Source organism: Tinamus guttatus, unplaced genomic scaffold (genome assembly GCF_059628265.1).
Source record: "Tinamus guttatus ecotype Peru unplaced genomic scaffold, ASM5962826v1 Tinamus_guttatus_pri_ptg000411l, whole genome shotgun sequence".
In the NCBI taxonomy this organism is placed as follows: Eukaryota; Metazoa; Chordata; class Aves; order Tinamiformes; family Tinamidae; genus Tinamus; species Tinamus guttatus.
In genome coordinates, this window is record NW_028288945.1 from 346,500 (window position 1) to 369,007 (window position 22,508).

Below are 22,508 nucleotides of genomic sequence, written 5' to 3' on the forward strand. Positions count from 1 at the left end.
ATGCACAACCTTAACAATAACAAATATTCGTAGTAATAAATTAATGGATATTTAAAAGCCAAATTCTTGTATGTGCTTCGGAGAATTTCAGTGTGTTATGTTGTCTATATTACCACACACAGGCGTAATGATATTAATCCACAATAATGCAAATACTAGAAATAAATAAAATCCAAAACCCAAAGTTTAATTTACATTTTAGTAAATAAAAAAAAAACAGATGTGGGAAGAGTTTTGAATTAGCTCCTTTGTAGATTCAGAATTCCCATAAGATGCAGGAGCTATAAAAAAAATTACTTAAAAATCCCATGATATCATAATCCTCTGATGTCAAAAATAACTAATGCAAAGTAGCCGGTTACTATTTTAGAAATGTTTTTGACATAAAACCTAGAAACTAATTTCACACACACACAAAAAAAAAATCAGTGGTTAACCAGTGGTTATCCAGTGGTTATTAGCTTATTGGCCAATAATGTGAAAAAATCCTCTAAAACACGCTATCTCTAAGATAATGTTACTTCAGAATTAAAACTTAGTCTCCCAAGACATTTTTCTATTTTAGATAGGATAAACCTGTGTAAGACAGAAAGCTGCCTACAACATGACAGTGCTGCAGCATCCATTTGATACAATAGAAGGTAAATAAAATAGTATCTTTTATTCCTCCCACAGCTCTCTCAAATAATGTAATTTAGCTTAAAAAGGTAGGAAAGTATAGTTATTTTTCCAAAGGCATACTTTAACTGATAAAAGATCTCTGCTCATTTGACCGGGAGAATCATTCTATAAAGTATCCACCACAATGTTACTTCATAAGCATAGCTAAGCGCACGAACGTATGTTTGATCAAAACCAAAATCTGTAATAAAACAGTGCCTGCTTCAAGAAATAGCTTTAGACTTCTTATATGGCAGGCTTACACAATGCAAGGTCAACTTCTGTTTGCATAAGTGAAGCCTGATGTTCTCATACCTAAGATGGGAAGAAAATTAGTACTGATCCGGCATTTAAGAGTGTGCTCTCTATAATACTTGTGCTAGTTTTCAGAAGAACTGCTTGAATCTTAATGAAAGAGAGAAAGCCGGAGAGAGGGAAAAGAAGGCTCTTTTCCTAAGAGTTGCCTACTACAACCCTGCAACCACAGAAATAGAAGCAAGCCAGAAATGCAACTCAGGTTCCTAGAATTCATCGGAAAAAAAAAAAGTGGGGGGGAAGGGCGGGTCAGAGCTGTCGATCTTCCCATTCTATTTCTAAAGTTCATCTTTCCATACAGTGGACAAAATTAACTGCTCACCTCTCAATGTATACATGACTATATATTTTATACACATTTGTTTCTAAGGAAAAAACAACATTTTCCTCCTGGAGGAGAAGGCAGAAAAAAAATTCTACACACAAAGATAGAATGTTATTGCAGTGTTATAGTTTTAATCTTCCTACTATGCAACATGACTATACTAATCAGCAAATTTCATGGTATATAATGTGAAACGTTTTAAAGGTAAAGCTCCCAGTTTTAATTCAACTAATATTTTTATTTCTGTCCAAACTTTCTACTATCCTACTCTTATATGTAATCAGAATTCTACAGTAGATCAGAACAACAGTCTAAATCATTAGTGGTCCACTGAACCAAACATGTGAAGGAACATAAGAAGTGATTTGAAAATCCTACCCAGAACTCACCAACAGAAAACAAAAAAACAAAACTCAAATTCCACTGTGTATTAACAGCATTGAACTTCAATGCTTGATTTTTCTTTATTTCAACACCACAATTAACTTCTTAAGACTATAAAGATTTCCAGTTGAAAAATGGAAATGACTTTAAATAATAAAAGGGGACAATGGAAGTGCTAGCATGGTAATGTTACCCATGTCATAGATAATTCATGAAGTTTTTAAAAGTACTATTTAGACCAGACACGCACAGAGGTACATTTTCACATCCACTTTTACTTGAACAGAAATTTCTGGGGGGGAAAAAAATCTATTTTAGTCTCTTTCAATTCCACTTAAGAGGTGCTTGTACTACATCTGTAATGATCTCACCCAGGAATACAATCTGATCTAGTACACACTCACGCTAAAGCATCCACAAATCAAAATTCTGAAATAAATAATTAAATGAAAAGACATTACCAAGATCAACATTACCAAGTGTGTGGTAATGCATGGGAGGGGATCATTCATTATAATATCATTCCTTAATCCGCTTTAGGAAGGACTGTCCTACCTACCGTGCCAATAACCTCACTCAGCACAGTCATTTGTAACATCCATCCATGGTTTGAGATTAATTTGCACTGACCCAAACTCATCTAGTGAGGTGATCTAATCCTCATTAATGGGCATAAATAGAAAAGAACAATTATGCCTGCCACAAATCAAAAAGGTAAGATTTGTTTTGATACCTATTTTCCCAATACACAGCCACTGAAGGAAGGAACACTGAACACCCCCATTTCATAGGTCCTGAATGAATTTATGTGTAGCCAGTTAACTCAGACTTAGCCAAATTCAGTAATGGCAAGTGCTTCCAGGTGTAAGTTATCTCCAGACACAGAGTTAGGAGTCTAAGACACCTTCACTCTTCTCACACATCCTGTTTCAAGGCAATTTTCCCACCATAAAGCTCTAGATATTCTCACTAGCATTCACACCCATCAACTGAAAAGTTAAAGACAAAGTAGTCTCACATGAAGAAAACCAAAAAAAAAAAAAAAAAAGAAAAAGGAAACTTAAGGTTTTTTATAGCTAAGAAAGTTGCATCTTTACCAGCCCCATTAATTCAGTCCCATTAATTGATAAAAATATTTCCTATACAGAGTTATATTATATGTTCACTATGTCTTAAGTTCTTTGCTAGAAGACATAACCTCATTCCTTTTAATCCTCAGTTTCCCTTTACCACAGAAACAAACAAACAAAGAACGCATTCCATAGCTACACACAAAAAAAAAAATCAAGCTTTTGCTACATGCAAATATATATTTTTTCTTCTAAACTGCTTATTAATATCAACTTTCATATTGAAGGTAATTCCAAATAAGTGTCCTGATGAAGTCTGGAGATTTCTTGTAATATTGTTTATAAAGGCAGGTGAAAACCAGTATCACATGATCACCTTTGGTGATGGAAGGCTCTTCTTTTACAAGGCTCTTCACAAAGCGACTTTTGATGTGAAATTAAGGGGAGGACAGACACATTGCAAACATAGTTCCTAGGCAAGTAGAAGAAATACCGCAACTGATAACACAAAAATTGAAAAAGGAGAAGGGGTTGGTGTGACTACATTACATCAAGCGAAGACGATTGATATCTCTGCCTTGTGTGTTCTGAAGTTGAATAGTTCTTATTACTCAAAAGTATTTTTTACAAAGACCTGTAACTCAAAACTGACATCTTGGACTTAGATATACCCAGAGAGAGGAAACACCTTTTTCAGACCTGCAGAAAAAAAACCCTTGTCATCTTTTCTTTTGCCCTTCCAAAATGAGGCACATTTTAAATGTCATGGCAAATATACAGCGAAACTCAAACCATTCTGCATCTAGTGGGCTCAGAAATTGTATCTTAATTTGAAAGCTAACAAAAGATATGCCCTTCTCAAGACTTCCAATATTTTAGGGATCCCTTCCTCAAATTATGTATTACAAAACTACTTAGTCTGTTAACCCCAAAAACAAAACTAAAATATTTGGAGGCTCTGAAGGAACCTTGTCTTGCATAATTCTTTCTTAAAAAATAAGACTAAAGTAGCTTTGGCAAGTTCTGATGGACCGACAGCAATCTCAACACAAACTCGTTAGGCACTCACCAGGAGAGAATACGCAATTTGTAGTAACAGAATACAGTATGTTCTGAAATAATCTTGATGTGGAAAGTGACCCAATAATTGTAACACTCAAGAATGTGAGTGCTCACTGGGCTACTTCAGGCAAACAGAACTGGTGCTGTCCAATCACTCAAACACCAGATCAAAGTTAATGCTCATCAAATGACAAAGATGTTAGTTTGTGGAAACATGGGTGTTTGCCTGATTACAGGAGACAGGACAGGGACCTACAGATGTGAAGAAGGAAGGTTGGAGGTCTTAAAGCCAAAGGTTAGATCCATAGAGCCATCACAGAATGGTAATAAAAAGCTGTTCAAATATATGTGGAGCATAAATGAGAGAAGCTGCACAGGAAGACTTAACAGGAAGAATTAGACTACGATTACAAAAAGACTGTTCAAAAAAGCATAGGAAAAGATTACAAAAAAAAATGGAACTGAAGACCCAGGGGATATGTAAAGAAAAATTTCTAAACATGACTTGTTAATGGTTAAGAGACACAGTTAGTTGTCAGAACAGTCTGTGTGTCTCATTTAGAGAAAGGGGCAGAGGGCTACCTGTGACGGATATGCTCCTTCCCCAGCTCATAGCCCTGTTCAGGTGCTAACTACCACATTATCTGATCCTGGTAGTTGCCTCCCTGATTTTTTCCCCACCCGGACATTAACCATCCATAACAGTCCTGATGGCCCTATCCTGATGGGGGATAAGGCTAACTGTGAGTGCACCAGCCAACAGTCATTTCTGAATTGAAAGAATGACTATCCGTCAATCATCTTATCCCACAAATACAGGGACAGCCCAAGAGCCCATTGAGTTCTCCTTGCATGGCAGCGGGCTGCACACCAGGATCTCCCCTTGAGCAGGGACACCTCTCAAGGATACTCCTCGAGGTTAAGAGATCCTTCCCACTACGGATTCGTGGTAAGTGACTATAGCGGCCTTTCTCTTTCTGAACTTGTAAACCTTACTTTGTAACTGTGCACAAATCCCTTAGACATAAACCGTTGACCAGGTCTGGGACTAGGACTGGATCCAGCTGCCCCCAGACTCCTCTCAGAAGGAGTTTGGAAAGCAAGGGGGTCCAGTCTGAACCTTGTGACCCAACAAGAGGGTGTCCTTGATAATTCCATGTGTATCCTGAACCTCCATGCAGTAACTAATAAGTGACCTTGCCATAGAATCTCGTGAAACCATTGTCATTACCAATAAAACCTATTCCTATTTCTTTCCCACGAGTGAAGTGCATTGTGTCACTCACCCCCCACCACCACTTGTTCCGTGACACTACCTCCACTGGCAATGTCTAAGCCTGAACTTGTAATTGTGAAGCCACCGTGATGATTATAATTTATATATCAGGAAGAGGAGAGAAGCTAATGTTTTGATATACCACACCAAACCCATTCAAGAAATAGCAAGCTTACTGAGTTAGAGGGGACCTACTAACTATACTTGAAAAAGCATACTGAAACCAATGGTCTGAAAGTCATTATCAAGGCCAGAAGTCATCTCTACTGATCTCTTGAAAATGTGGCTAGGAATACAAAGTTTAAAAACACAGATTGCCAGCTTTTCCATGCTTTCCATGCAGCTTCGCCAGCTTTCAAAAGCCAGTGTACACACACACACAACTTAGCAGTACTACATGATAGCAGTATAATTCACTGGTTTGTGGTGTATTTTATGTTAATATATTGTACAATCATTTTTAAATTAACTGACATTTTCCATTTAATGTATTACACAGTAAAAATCCCCTTGGGAGGATGAAGTGGAATAATGCAAGCATATCTACATTTTCATTTAAAAGTCGACCTTATACTATCCCACTGTATTTTTTTTTCTTTTAGAACATAGGAATTAGAAAGGCAAGCCAGAGAGAAGCAAAACAGTGCTGAGTCAAAAAAACCCTCCGATCTGTTGTTTCCACCTCTTTCAAAAAGCACACTCTAAACCAGGCTAGGGTTAAACATCTAAATCTAAAAAGTCAAACTAAAAACAGACTATATTTTATGTAGCAATGAACAAATTACATGGGCTAACAGCAGGATATGCTGTGTTATTTTCTAATAGCAGCACTTAAGTTTTACTCCAGTCAATAAATACAAACATACACATTTCTTATTGCAACAGTCCTTGAAGTCCACGTAATTTAAATTATGTATATGCTTAACTACTTTGCTAAGCTAAAAAACACACTAAACAGATTTCAGAAAAACTTAAATCTTAATACAGATTTATGCGTTACCTTAACATATGTAATCTTAACACATTATTCTATATTTAATTCAAGTCTCTAGATACCCAAGTCAATATAGTTAAAAAATATTACCTGGGTCATTATGTGAGTGAGGTACAACAAAAACTTGAAGTGGTTCACTGTCCCATTCGTTTTCATTGTATGTGATATCAAATCCTTGTTTCCAAACACCACCATCTGGATTATCGAAAGGAAGAATGTCATAGACATCCAACATCTAAAAAGAGTAAAAGAAATATACAACATAAATTCACACACATACACACACACACAAAAAAAAAAGGTATGCCATTAATGCTATTAAAACCAAAGATGTTTTTGTCAAAAACAGTAATAAAACTGCTTTTTCACGACCCTGGGAGAAATCAATCGTCAAAAGACTAAAAGCTGACAAATAAAAGCAACTTTCAAGTCAGACTAGGACAATCAAATCACTAGCAGGTAGATAAAACCATTTGACAGGTTTAATTCTGAGGAAACTATGCACAAAAATTGATTAGATAAAGAGTCAGCAAAAGACCTGAAAGAAGCAACGAGACAGACGACAGCTCATAAAAGCACTGAGGGACTGGAGCTTATACAGGTAAAGCATTATGCAAATAGGAGATTATATGAATACAGAAAAGGGTTAGAATTAAACAGTCAGTAATAAAGGAGAATATCATGAGATGGAGTGAGGAAAGAGGCTGACTAAAAAGAACTGAAATAATCAAAAAAAAAAATCAGAACTATAATCAACAGCTATGATGAAGGTCTTTTTATAGCTTCTGCTGTCCTTTATTCCAGGAAAAAATATCTTTAATTTGTACACGCACAGGTAAATAAAGTAACTCAAGCAACACTAACAAACGCTTATGAAGCTCACATACCAACCAAAAAAGATTCTTCCAATGTAAGCTTAGAAGAAAGTTACTGTATCTCTTTTCTTTTTTGATAAGGCTTTGCCTTCTTTCCTAAAAATATACTGAATTTCCTGAACAAAAAATAAGAACTGGGCAGGCTTTTACTTGATGGATGATTTTTAAAATCTATTCTCCTTACACACTTCTGAGATTTATTTCCTACTTTTGAATCACGTGAACACATTTACAAAGAACTATATTATTTTAAATGCATTTTCTTCAAATTAAAATTACCACATAAAGATAAATCAAAAAGATCACTTAAAACCCAAACAGAATAAGTGGCTGGAAATTAACAAAGAGTAAGTGTACAGAAAACAACTATTTCTTAGACAATGCAGAAGTTCTGGAAATAACTTTCCACAAAAAGCAGCAAAATTTAAAAAAAAAATGCACAAAAGTCTCTAGCCTTAAACGTTCATCAGCTTCCCAGCAATTTTACAGTATGGTCCTCTAAGATGATAGAAGACTTGGACCTAAATATTCCTTCCAGACCTATGTATATAACTGATGATTAAAAGCCTAAAGACATGTTCAAAAGATAAAGTGTTCTGGTAATTTAGATCCAATTTCACTCCAATTGAAGCAAAAGTCAATTCTTCTCTCCTCCTCCAAATTTGCTGATTTTTACAACCTGGAAGAGGGGATGAAAGAGGGTGAACGGAAACACAACAGAAGCAATACATTATATACTCTAGAATCAACTTTTAATTCAGAATGAATGCTTGCAAATATTTGTGGAAAACATGAGACAGGAGACTTTTTGCCCAACATGGCACATGTTCAGAACAGGCTGTGATGTATACACAAAGCATTACCACAAAAACAGAAAATACATAGAAGTGTCCTCCAGACAGAACAAAATTCTCTCAGGAAGGGACAAGTGGAAGCATACAATATTCTATAATATAGAAAACAGAAAGTGAGTAGAACATATGAGGATATATAGGAAGGAGGAAAAGCAATTTTCTTCTTTGGGGCTAACAAACAACCTTAAAGACTGAAGTCACTCATGAATCCCCTAAGCAGCACAGAATTTCACATAATAATTAATCAAGGACTACAATTCATAGCAGAAATGCAAGGTCTGGAAAGGTGAGATCTAATAAAAGCTATGAAAAATATGTAATAGTATCAGGCATTTAAAATGCCAAGTTAAAGACAATATTGCTAAAAAGCAGCCCAAATAAGACTGAATTTACCAAGAACACTAGACAGAATTTTCAAATTCTCACAAAGCTGAGCATTTTATTAGTGTTCTTCAGTGCCAACCACCTAAAAGGACAAAAAAAAAAAAACTCTGCGTACAGTCATCTTAAGTCCTCCACTGGATGCTGATATTTTCTAAAACACAGAGTTTGAGACTGCCAATGTAAAAATATCATTTAATCATGTCATCACTAATAGTGATACCACAGTCACAAGATAAAAAAAAAAAAAATTGCTGTATAAAGTTTGGAAAAAACTTTGATAGGTAAAGTTTACTTCCAACTGAGAATATGTATGGGGTGAATAGGAGAAAAGATCCTTAGTTATTGAAGTTGGAGCCTATTTTATTGACTTCCACATCCTGGCAAATGCCATTTAAAGTACCAAAAGAAACACAAAAGAGTTCGCAGCTGAAGAAGTCGATAGCAGAGTATTCAGGGGCTACTTTAGAAACAAAGCTTAAAAAATAAAGGGGACAAAGTTTGCAAAAAACGACATCAGAACAAACATTTTCACTAGTAAAGCAAGAACAACCAAGTATCCATGTATTTACAATGTCTCATCTATAAACCAGCATATCAGTGAGGAGGACAGGATGGCCCAAGCACAATAAATTCAGATGCTGTTAAGACAAAACAATTTTCAGTTTCTAAAAGCTTTGAATATTGTGTTTTTGTGACACAAGCACAAACATATAGACGTGTATATGTATATACAACAATGTGACATAAACAGACACTTCAAAAAAAATCATTTATATTGCATGGTATGTTTTCACATGATCATATTGTTACACAAAAATACAGCAGTAATTGGTAAAAAGACAAAACATTGAAGTTTAACACACTCACTATGTTATTAAGTAGTTTCTTTCACATGCTGTTATTGAAAGCATTGATTAGTTAACCTGAGCCATAACAAGCCAGTTCCTTTAAAGAGAAAAATTGGGGCTTTAAGTTTTATCAAGTTGTGCAGTGTTTTCTACAGTTTCTCTCTTTGTGCCTTGGGTTTTCAGATCATATGCTTTTTAAAACTCAATATTCTCAAAAGACAGATTAGATGCATGTATTTCTCATGCATCTGATGTTTTATTTGCAGAGTTGGGGAGCACTTCTGACCCCAACTTTTTCCCCTAATCATTTTATTCAGAATAGCTGCCAAAACAACAATTTCAAAAGATGTCTTCTGATATACCCAAATCATTTGAAGCTAAAAGGAAAAAAAAAAAAAAAAAGATTCAAAGCATGGATTTAATTGCGCCTCAAAGAGCAGCACATTGTATTTGCCTTTTTTTTTTTCAACACAAAGACAACTGTACCTGCAAATAATTGCAAATGAGATATGAGAAAGAAGAATTTATGGAGAGAAGGCAATCTAAGGTGGTAGTATAGGAGAGACAACGGTGTAAGAAATAAGCACACAATATTACGTACCTCTTAACCAACATGCACACATATTGTTCCTTAAGATTCTCCCTAAAAATATCTTAAACTCTCCTTCTCTACCACTCCAATATGGCCTTGGATCTTCTATGCTGTATTCCATGTAAAGAGCAGACCTATTCCCAGTTAACTCTACATTTCAGAATCTGTAAACTGATCTACTTATTTGAAGGCACGTCACTTCTGTATTAAGTGAACTCTGCAAATATATGCAAAAGCTTGTCTTAGTGTACAGTGAGAAAAATAAGTCATAAGTAGTCAAATGATGACTTGTAACAACACAAATAATGAAAAATAGGTTAAATTCTGAAACTGGAATGAGCTGCGCAACAAGCACATGCAAATTCTTGCAGCATGTTTAAAGACGAGGACAAAGCATTCATTGACATCAAAGAAACAACTGAAACACTACTTTATATAAAGGTTGGCTTCACTGAAGAATAATGATGAGGTTAAACAAGATGGCATGAGACAACTGTAGTAATTCAGCACTTCCAAAAAGGAGGAAGGTGCTGTTCATTCATACCTCTTACCTGGTGCCAGCTCAGGTAACCCCTGAAACAGTTCCGAGTTAATTCACATCACTAGAGCACCAAAAAAAAAAAAAAGTAATCCCTGAAAAAAAAAAATCTATTGTGTCAGTAAACTGAATTAGCTCTTGGATCAGTCTGAGAAGTGCTAGACTTGAAGCTGAATCAAATATACATTGAGTGGAAGGAGGAAACAAACTAGGAAGGTTATGTGTAGAAGTGACATGCAGTCACTTCAAACACATTTCAGTAATAGATACTCAACAACTGAGGGCATCAGACATAATAGGAGCTGTTTTTAATGTGCTATTCCACTCTTAATATGGTTTAAAATAGATGAAGAAAGAAGGATGATCTGCTAATGATAGCAAGGCTTAGATCTCACCAACAATGAAGAAAAGGAGCTTCGCTGTAGCTTTAAGTATTTGAAAAATCATTTTTTTAAAAAGCAGGAATTTTTAATACGCCAGGTCCTCTAATTTCTTGGGCGGCCCATGTTGAGCTAACCACATTAGCGAAAGTACATTCCCTAGCTATTTCACATAAGCATAACTTCATTAAAACCTATGTAGAAGATCACTTGGGAATTTTCTAACATTCTTTCCAAAAGAGTATTTCAGCGGAAAAACACATTAAGATACAGTTATACACCTAGCAACTACCTTCCTTCAACTATCACTTCCATAAATATAGTCTACTGGAGTCAGTTAAGCCAAACTCAGAGGAGTTAAAAAGTTTTCTCACGATAGCTGATTTCCTTTAAACCAGGAAACTTGAAAAAAAAAAAAACACAAACATCTGAAAGCCTAAAGATATTAAGATTTTTAGATTAAGATACAGAGAAAAGCAAGTAGTGTTACATTACAATAAAGGTCATTATAATCCTAATGCTGTTTCTAGCGGTAACCGAATTGGGCTTACAATGCACATAACTCTAAATTATCTACAACCTGTACCAGATCATCTTGTCAAGTCACAGGTGTGCCAGAACTGATTCTACCTTAGGACAATATTACTAACATAGCAAATAGAGATACAATGCTTTCAGTATCGCCATTTCAAGTCCAGGGTGGGGGGTCGGGGGGAAAAGAAAAGCTGAATGAAAATTAGATTAATTCCATACTTTCCAGCTTTTTAAAATTTGATTTTGAAGAACCATAAATATTGGTTCTTCAGAAATGGCAGTTTCAGAAGAAAATGCAGTGCATACTCTCCCTCAATCTGTCAGTTACCAACTAGTTACGGATAAACTCTACGTCATCCTGAAAAATGACAGAGAAAAGGCAAAAGCACTGAATAACTCCTCCACCTCAGTTTTTACTGGTCAGACTGGCCATAAGGAAGTAAGCCCCTGAGAACAGAGAGAAGTCTAGAGCAAAGAAGACTTATCCATGCTGAAGGAGGTTCAGGTTAGGGAGAATCAGGTTAGAGAACACTTAAATAAGCTGAACAAAACAAGTGCATAGGCCCTGATAAGACAAACCTATGAAAGCAGAGGGAACTGGCTGACATCATTGCAAATGTCATCTCTATCTTTAAAAAGAGCAAGAAAGAAGATCCAGGAACTACCAAGCCAGTTAGTTTCATCTCAGTCCATAGAAAGGTGATGTAGCAGCTAAACCTGCATACTATTCTCAGACATATGAAGCACGGGAAGGTGGCTGGGAGTAGCCAGCACTAATTTACAAAGGGGCAACCAAGTTTTACCAATCCGATAGCCTTCTACAGCAAGACAAGGGGAGAAAATTGGATATTTTTGTTACTTTTGTTACTTTGACTTGCAGCATGAATTCACCAAGGGGAAGTCATGTTTGACCAACTATTTTATTATTTCAACAATGAAAACACATTTGCTTAAACTCACTTGCACCTGTTCCTATGAATCTGACTCAAGGGTGGGGCTTGAATCTCACATGCAGGGTTTGTACATGCATATTTCTGCAGACTGCAAAATCCTGGTCTTAACAGTCCACACTGTAGGTTAAGCATACAGTAGGACATGTTAGTAAAAAAAGCAATTAAAAAAATGCTTATATGATTCTGAGTTCAATCACTAGGACAGTCCTTTGAAATAATTGGCTCAGTATGAATCAGCAGAAAAGCAAAAAAGAAAAAAAAAAGTTGGCCAAGAAAAAATTAGGATTCCAGAACCTCCACTGAAACATGTACAAGCCAGATGAGGCTGAAATCACAACAATTACACCAAGACATCCAGAAGACAGATAGATATTAAATCATTCATTTCTTGTATAGTCCCATCCTCTGTAGGAATTGCCCAAGACATTAAATAAAAATTGTATCTGTCATTTGACCAGATTACATGACTGCTGCAAGACAAAATGAGTTCTGAGTCAGTAAGAAGCAAAGGAGGTTAAAAATAAACATTTCCTTCAGCTATTTAAATTGTATTTCTAATTACAAAATGTTAGTAAAGAATGCAAGGAGCCTGTAAAAATAGAAGACAAACAGAAGTTCCAAAAGGATGCTGGCTGCCTCTTTTATGCTTAAGACTATAATCAAATTCCTAGAAGTTTTTTGATTAAAGTACTTGAATATTTACCAAAAACTGTCTCTCTTCTATATTCATTTATTCTCTGTACTTAGGAACTCAAAGAGTTGAGGTAAGGTTAAGTCTTGGCTAAGTGTCACAAACTGCCCAGCGAACGCTGACATACTACATAGAAAAAAGCATAGCTCATGCCTCTTCTGGACATCTTTAACAGTGATTTATGCTCTATATTTTTAAAAACAGCAGTAGGAGTAGGCGCATTGTTTGATGCTTCAGTAATTGAGAGCGAAAAGAGGAGGCATGCTAACTTGCCTTAAGAGATTCTAGAGCTCATTATCATCGTTATTGAGAATCCTATCTGATTTGAACACAAATCCCAGATATTTTTCAAACATTGACCTAAAGAAATGTCAGGTCATGTCCACACTAGAGCTAAAGTTCTTCATTCTGTTGATTTTACTACCTAGCTTCGTTTAGTATGACATTTTCATCTTTGGAAAATGGTAGACATTAGGCTTCTATTTAATTAGAGCAACATCAATTCTCATTTCAACATAATATCCTTCCTACTAACAAATACCACATGTAACATAGTATCATTTCTTGTTCTAGAACTCTTTTCATGTAAAAGAAAAAGAATCTATCTGCCTATTCAAGATTCGGGGAGCTCTGATATTATCAGTAACTTTTTCTCTCCAGCTTTAGCATAGAAAATGTCTTTTTAATGGATATTTAGATCTATTGGAATGGTCTCTACAATGCGGGAAAATGTAATAATGAATTCCCAGAATTTATTCAGTAAAAGTTCTTTTGCCTTTGTTCTCCAAAGTGATTTTTATCCAAACACATTCTCACTTATGCACTCCCTGATTTCTTTCTAGTTTCTCACTTCCTTCTCATACACTCACTCTAAAATAATAGGGAAAAAGGTCAAAATTTGTACTTATAAGTTCATGTTTGTGAATAGCAGATAATTAACATTAGCCGGCTACAACGTATTTGGTTAAGTATTTCGGAATTTGGAATCAATATACCTTTTTTTCTAATTCTTCTCTCCTTCAAACATTCTACTTGAAACTCTCTTGTCTTTATAAAAGACCTAAAAAAAAAATTGATCGATCTTGCAGTCATGGTGATTGATCACCATCAGCCATGGCGAAATGTTTTACACTGAAGCTGCATTCAAACACAATAATTTAGAACAATTAGTTAAGTTTACTGTTAGAGGAACTCTGAAGTCCTGGATTTAGATTCCAAAGCAGTACTAAAATAATTGAAGGATCATGATGGATGAGCACTAATTCAATGACATGAAGAACATTAGAACTCTTCACTCCTGTACAGAGCAAGAAAACATCAAGCATGGACAGGGAAGGAAACGTAAAGAATATTGCCTGTTACACTTGTTATTTGCATATATTATATATAACTTTAAAAATATAGGTAATGAACAAAAAGCAGCTTAGACACTACAACCTAACAAAACCGTTAACTGCAAGGCTAGCCAAAATTGTATACATCAAATGTATATCTGAAGTGCTGCACATGTGAAGCAAACCATAAGGACAGTTTTTACACTCCATCCATAAGAGGTTTACAACATGTCCAGCAACTTAAGCCAACAAGCATTATTTATAAACACGAACTGTTGTGAATTTAGTTCTAATTTATTTTTAGTATACCGAAAAAAGTACATTAGCTAAAGTGGTAACAGGCTGTATGAAGCAATAACTTGTTAAAATACAGTAACTTAAAAATTTGTAATCTTGTATTAATACTAACTTAAGTTTTTGGCACAAATATCTTAATGTATTTTAAAAATACAATCACTCAGATTTTACTGCCTTTAAATAATTAGTTTCTCCATAAATTACATACTGAGAAAGTAAAAATTACCTGGCTATCTCTGAACATCTTAAAAGCATTATAAAAGATACATTGGTTGTTGTAACATTAATATTTATTCATCCTGAGTCCATTGTCTTTCTCCTACAGTAGAAATACATTCAATTCCAGAATGAGAAAGACAGACGTCAAAACTTAATCTTAGAGTACTATGCCTATCCATAATATCCCACAAGACCACCCAAACACTACACATCACTGGTCGAAATACTCCATACTCACAAACCTCACTAAAAAGTAAGAGAATTTGAACAATCGACTAACTGAACGTATTTGACTTTAAAAATCACCCCAGTTTATGACAACAAGCCAACACAGTAAATAGTAAGTATTCTTCACTTCTGATCAAGTCAAACCAAAGTGCCTGTAATAGTGTGGCAATACATATAAGCAATATTCAAAAGCGGGCAGAGTACTTGGGATTTTTTAATGATTATTTCTTAAGCGTGCTTTGTCAGCCCCTCAAGACTCATGTATACATCCACCCCTAAAGACATTTTTCTATTTCCATCTTCTCTGAGATCAGTTTGAAAAGAATTTTGGAAGAATGTCAAAGACTGTCAAATGAAGAAATTCTTTCTAAAGAACATATGATACTACTCATCAATAATATCAGCTTAATCATTTCCACATGCTGCTCCTCAATATTTGTAGAAATGACAAGTCATCATAATCACAAATTCATTTTCTATCCAGTGTAGTAAAGATAATAAAGGAAGAGTTTCACAAAATTTACATTTAAGCATGACAGTCACCTAAACAATTCTGTTATGGTCTTAGAATACAGCAATTGTTCTTATGAGCAAAGTTTTATTTCTAGTTAGATGTTTACAGCATTATATAACAACATTTAGGGCTCCAGTGAGGATAGGAGAAAGATGTATTGCTTACCTGTACTCCAGAAACTTGACTTCTACTTTTTGAAGCAAACAAACAATCCTCAGAATCAACTGCATGCAAAACTGAAGCAGAAGGAAGAAGGTCAGACAGGGATCCCTGACTGAAGTTTATAGCCTCAGGATTTCTTTGACCATCCTTTACTGATTCACTCAGATTAATCACAGAATCTCGTATGTTTGAAATAATCTCATTATTTTCTGCCAGCAAACGTTCTAAATGGTCTATCTTCTCTTGCAGTATTGAAAGCTGGCCCTGTAAAAGAAAAACAAAAAGGTTGTCAGGCCAATTCTTCACTTAATTTTTTGATTTCAGCTTCACTGTAATGTATCCTCACACACAATTCTTTTTTGTTGTTGTACAAAGACAAGCTATGCAAGAAATTGAATCAACCTACTCACAGAATAAATAAACAAAACACATTTTCCACTACAAATTTGAATTTATAGCACAAGATCTAATTAGTGGTACAGATATGTTTTAAAAAGGTCACACTTTTTCAAGTATCAATTATTCCAACTTTAACTTTTTTCATTTCTAAAGATTTGCAAAAATCTAGTCTTTTTGATTATCATATCAGAATGACCAAAGGGATAGCCATTTTTAGGAAGCAGCTGCATCACACAGAATAAGATTCACGTATGCATTTTAGGGTTTTTCCCTGTACACATAAAATTATCAAATGCCACACTTGCAAACTTTTCTATACAGATACTAAGCTTCTTATACTCAGTAAAAGAAAGAAACGTTAATAAAACCATTTAATGGAAAAAGATCCCTTCACTGCCTAGCCATACCAGTAATATGTATAACTGGTCATTTACAAACATAATAATAACAATAATAATAACAATAATAAAAAGACATCTTAAATTTACTACGCTCTCTGTCAGGTTGTTCATTACAGAAGAGACATTTTGTGGCTGGTTCTAGTGCACACCAGAAGAGGGAGAATAGAGAATCATATTGGTATGAAATGAAAGAAATCACACAACTCCCAGCTTGGGAAGCACAAAATACAGACACTTCAGAGAAGCTTGGCAGCTTAGCAGAAGCAGCAGGTCTTTGAGAGTGTTACTCCTCCAACCACCCCTTTCAACTGAGGAAATGAAGCTTTTCAGACACAGATATATTAGTTTTTGTAAGAATCGTAAGAGGCCAGACCATTTAGTAGGTTTCTAAGGTCAATTTAGCTCCAGAGCGATTTCTTTCTTTCCTCAGACTGACTTCAATCTGGCAATAATATAAAACATCATAGAGACTGAAACCCAATTACTTCATATTATCAAAATTGTGAACAGACCCCAAATATGAAATTACAATTAAGATTTGTCAAAAAGATGTTTCTGCACTAAAACCCTCTGCAAATTTGGACATTTACACTTTAGCTATGAAATACAGCATAAGCAGCACTGATTCCGTAGAAGACAATTGTTCTGTGATCTATGCCTTTTAATCATCAGTTAAACTTTTTCTTGCACCAATGACTTACTATATTGGCATATATTTGTACTATAGCATAGTACTAGCAACAGCCTCAGTGTCTTTTTCCCCTTTTACAGCCATTTCCTTGAGACATGCCTTTGCACCTTCCTTTAAGGTACAAGCTGTTTTTTTCTCAGTGCCAAATTTGTTTCTAACTTTCACATTTCACTTTGCAAAGGATTAAGCCTCCTGTTTCAATTGTGACGTGCACTTTCTTTTTAATTATGTTCACTATGAGAAGTCTGCAGAAACAAAATCCCTTTAAAAAAGAAAATCCTATAATTCCATCTACACAGCAGGTCTTTGAAGTTCTATAAAGGATATGTTCTAGTATTTTTGAAACTCTGAAGTCTAAAAATTTGTTCGTTCAGTGTTCTAAGACTGTGGAAAGTGTTGTTATTTTTTCTACTTCTTTAATAAACCCTGAGAGGAATAATAAGTTTCAAAATGCAACTCAGGTAAACACTCACCATTATCTAAAAGACAAAAATTTATTTTGGCAATATACCCAGATTAAATTAATTGATATGTAGAGCAAACATCTTAGAGTCTAAACAGTTTAAAGGCCAATACTAAAAGGATTTCAAATGTATGAATTGTAAGGAAACAGTAAATCAATACACGGATGATTGGGTAATGAAAAAAAAAAAAATGTAGTTCCATGCCCCCTGGTGGCACACAAGAAACAAATGAGACTGAAGTCTTTCAAATGTTACATTTAAGGAAACACATGCATTTCTAAAATCAAGTGTTTTCTCTTTCAATGTCCATGAAACCTAAAAAAATGAGTTTTCACCGTTCAGACAAGTCTACTATGCCACTTACATAAAATAAAAATATACAAAATATCATTTGGGGCTTTACAGGTTACCCAGCATAACCTTTGATCTTTTGAATTCCTAAAAAGCTAAAACATAGCTTTTTTTTTTTTTTCTACTCAAGTTATTACCTGCTTCACTGCACGTGGCTATAGTTCAAAGTTACAAAATAATTAAGGAGCTAAAATGCTATCTGCAACTCTACACCATGCCTTCACAAACCATAAAATCACACTATTTAAAAGGTATATTTCCATTCCATTCCTTCTGGAAATACTTTACAGCTACTTACAAGAGAACAATTACATACTGTTTACCAATAAACTATTTCCTGTCTAGTCGTATGTTAAGAATAGTGATCTAGGTCATGTTATCTAACCAAGTATTCTTTCTCTATTAGCCACGAGTAACTGATGCAAAGAAAAAAAACATATAAATAAATAAAACCAGACACATTTACACTGATCTTCCTTTTCCACATGCTCCCAACTTGCAGGAGAGACAGACCTCCAAAACAGGATGTCATACCACATTAAGTATGTCTAGATGGACCCTTCCTTGAACCTATTACATCCTAAAACTCCCATCCTACAACCATCCTACCATCTTATTGTGTATTATGAGAGGGAATATATTACTTTTTAAACTTTAAGCCAAGTTCTCTGTCTCTTGTATTATGAGGAATTTATCCCCTGATGATCTTCAAGCAGTAATGATTTTATGGACTACCATATCCTTCTATCAAGTAACTCATTTTCCAAGATGGAAAGTCTACATAGGATTCTGAAGAGCAGCAATTCTTAAAAGTATGTGAAAAACAGAACTACTTTTACCATAGAGGTAGACACTGCTATGTGGAAGTGGGAATCCTTACAAAGTCCTCTCTTTCTCAAAAGTGGAGCACAAATCAGGTCTATTCTCCTTTCCTCCTCGAGAAGTGACATGAATGGTGCCCTTTTATACAAAGGACATTGTATAAATGTCCTTTAGATGCATTTCAACACAGCATCTACCAACTCAATTTGAACGCAAAACAATTGAAAAGCTACAGTAAAGAACAAGCTTATGGCTCATACAGCACTCAAAAAACAATAAGCAGCACTATCTTCGATTTTTTATATTACTTTGATTTCATTACGATATGAACCGGCTACAGAAGTTAACTTTAAGAAACTGTAATATCATAAACTCGACATGAGCTGAAGTTTCCATTCAATAAGAAAACAAAGTAGAGTCAAGAATCCACCTGCAAATTTAAAATTTCATGTGGATCCAGAGTATGCAAAATAATCTACCTACATTTTTCATTCCACACTCACCCTTTTATTTACTCCTTTTAGATAGGTAGCTGACAACGCTTAGAATGTACTATTCAATACTAAAGCTTTTTGAAACATGAGATAAACACACAAAAAAATTCCAAGTCTTCAAGACAACTAAATTAACAAATAGGAACAAAACAAACTCAGTATCAACCTTTCTAAAAGAAATGACTGAATTGTACAGTCCAGTATGAATAATCAAAGGCAAATAGTGCAAAAGAGTGAAGTTGCACTAAAATGTTTCATTTTACTAATTTACTATGTGCTACAACTGCATGTTGATCTACCATTAGAAACATTTTACAAGAGCCCCAAACTGGTACTAATTAAAGCATAAAGACAGAATAAAAGAAACAAATTAAAACATAGGCGCCCTGTTCATGAATAAAATTGTATTCTAAAAGTATTTTGTCTTTAAATTTTGAAAAATTTCTACACAATAGGTTTGTGGTTTTTTAAATCCACAGCAGAGATGCATCAATATTGCCTGATCAAATTCCACCCAAATTCTTGTGTAGATGGCATTGTAGATACTAGATAACAAAATTTGCTCAGTTACATAGTATCTAATTTTCAGTAGACTTCCGCTGGAGTTTATGATATTAATTCTTCTCAAAAAAAGAAACAATCCTGATCTAAGATTGCAAGTTCTGCCTAACAGAAGACTTGAAGGACATTTTTTGGCTGAAAGTATGGCTGAATTCAAGAGGAAATCATCATAGGATGTTTTGCAAATCTACATATTTGCTTTACTTATATTAAATTATGAGAGTCACACGGCCTACAAGATCAGTTAATTTGTTTTTGTAACTTGGCTTTAAAATTCTCTATTTATCTCTGCCCCTATATATTTACAGATTGCACAAATAAATATTTTACTCAAAAAGCAAGAAAGGCATCGTTGCTGTCATTCCACAGAGATGGCAAAAAGTTATACACAAAGCAGTACAGAGGATCCACAAACCCATTAGTAAAAATAGACATGGCTTCATTGGCCAAAAAAAAAAAAAAAAAAAAACATGCATTAGATGAGCGGCATATCTGCTCACAATTCCCAAGGGCACACAGGGTTAAACTGAATGAACTAAATTTCCCCATATACATTTTCATTTGAAAGCAGTACAGACGAGATCATTCTCCACCCATTTGGAACAGGCACTCCATATATGTTATCTGCAACGGGCAACCGGCTGCTACCACCACAAGAATCAGCTGCATAAACAGTTCCTTCTGCTTCAGTCAGTCTTAACCCTTCAGCAGTTTTCATTCCCCACATATTCTTGGTTTCTCCTCTGTCCTCTACTTCTCCTTCTACCTTTGCTTCTGACAGTAGTCTAAATTGTAGCAAGTCTAAAACTCTCACCAAAAGAAATGCTCTGCAGCTCAGCATGAAAAGGAAAACCCAGTATTACAATGGAGGTACAGGCTGCTTCGTTCCAGGAAGGTGCGAAAAGGACACTTTCTCCCACGTAAACTGAGAAGGGGCATTAGTCGTAACTTTCACTTTCTCACCAAACTTTCACTTCCTATTTTTATGCCTTTTGAAATTGCACTTAATGATCAGTTCATTGGAAAAAGAAGGTGCCTAGTCTAAATAATTGAAGTGGGAATATAAGAGCATGGCAAACCAGGAAATCTCATGAAAACAGGGAGGCTTAGAGATTTCTGAGGTTAAGTCAACTAGACTTTGCTTACTACATGAGTTGAGAGTCAGCCTGCAATCACCAAGCTCTTACTTCCCTAGCTGTGAGCACCCATTCTCCTCCTCAGAAAAATGAAGAGACTGCAGTAGACTAGCAGTGTCCTGCCTGAAAGGCTGTAGGGCACAGAGGAGTTGTGGTGAAAAATGTACTGCACTGAACCGAGTTCTTGAGGCAATGCAAACTTCAAGCTGAGGTTGTCACCTATACAAATTTACATCAGTAAGTATTGAGGAAATCTGATTCAGGAAGTCTTACTTTCTGCCTGCAATGAATTGCAGCCATTTTAATCACTTTCTCCATCAGTCTCTTGTCAATAACTGTTTCCAGGGACATCTCCACAAGCTCAAGCCAGAAGTTAACTAAAATCTTGCTACAAGCCTCTGAACAGATGGTAGCATATTAGGATGACAAGCCCAGAAAAAAATCTCTACTCACTGTTAGGGCAGTGTGCAATGAACAGAACATACTACACACAGAATTTAAATAGTCATCTCCTGTACAAAAAAAGCAAGCTTGTAAAAGCCAAAAATACAGCCAGATATAGCAAGAAAATTATTTTATTTCTTAAGGTATTTATGCTGCAAAGTAGGACAGAGTCAGAATAAAAATAAAAACAAGCATCAAATACATCAATCTGGAGCACAAGTCAAGGCTTAAAGCCTGTATTAATCTAGCTAGGAGGCTTATATGCATTTATGGTAGTGAAACTTAACACAAATAACCCTGTTAAAAACTCCATAGCAAAACCCAGCTTTCAAAGTACCATCTATAATAAAGCTCACTTCAGGGAGACACTGCGATTTACCTGAATTAGCTGAATTATAAAACAAAGACCTGAAATGAAATTTATTTCTTCATATGAAAACATTCTTTTCCAAAAATGAAACAACCTGACAAAAAGATTCTAAGAAGCTGATGGACTTCTACGTTCTGTTTTATCACCATTGGAAATAAGTATTCATTCAGTATATTATTATTCTAGATTTAACTTTTCCAGTGAAGTGAAATATAACATGCTGTTAGTGACTAGTCAAATATCATCATCACCTGAATTGTGGGCAGGGAGAAAGAAGAGGGGGGATGGAGACAGACCTAGAAGTAAGTTCTAGAGTCATTTACTCAGCCTGATATTTTTCAGGTTCAGTTCCTATTTCGACTCCCCTCTCCACTCTATTTTCAGTCTTTATTGAAATGATTGCTTAACTAGTTTTACTTTTTACCCAAAACTTTACATAAAGTACACAAGCAATGCACGCTGTGAATAGTAGGAAGTACAGGCAATTCTTACTGTCCTATAATTATGTCTGATTCTGTTTCTTTACAACAGACTAAAAGGTTCAGAAGAAATTTTAATTTATCCTTATCTTACTCTCAAGAATATTCTCATGATACTCAAAGACTTTCAGATTGTGGACTTTGGTGCAGTTAATAAGTTTTTGTTTGTTTGTTATAACACAAGTCAGCTTGTCTCAAATTCAGGTAAATGATTATTCTTTTGGAGGGACTCTTCAATCAACAGCCAATATTCTCTGACAGGAGAGCTATAAGAATGCTAGTAAAAATCATGCAATTTTTTCAGTTCCCAGAAGAAAAAAATGGCACCTTCAAAATTAAATACAGCTTTAATTCCAACTATCCACATTTTAGAGCAATAAAAGTATTCTCCAAATCATACAACTGAT

General features: G+C 35.1%; 1 protein-coding gene across 1 annotated transcript in view; it reads right to left on the reverse strand.

Annotated features, from left to right (window-relative positions):
- The window catches only part of MAN2A1 (mannosidase alpha class 2A member 1), a 115,433-nt gene that overhangs the window by 87,738 nt on the left and 5,187 nt on the right, over window positions 1-22,508 (reverse strand). The window contains exons 2-3 of the mRNA XM_088531371.1: window positions 15,493-15,753; window positions 6,177-6,321 (exon numbers count right to left, since the gene is read on the reverse strand). Coding sequence (XP_088387497.1) covers window positions 6,177-6,321; window positions 15,493-15,753 — 406 coding nt within the window. The remainder of the gene's footprint in view (window positions 1-6,176; window positions 6,322-15,492; window positions 15,754-22,508) is intronic.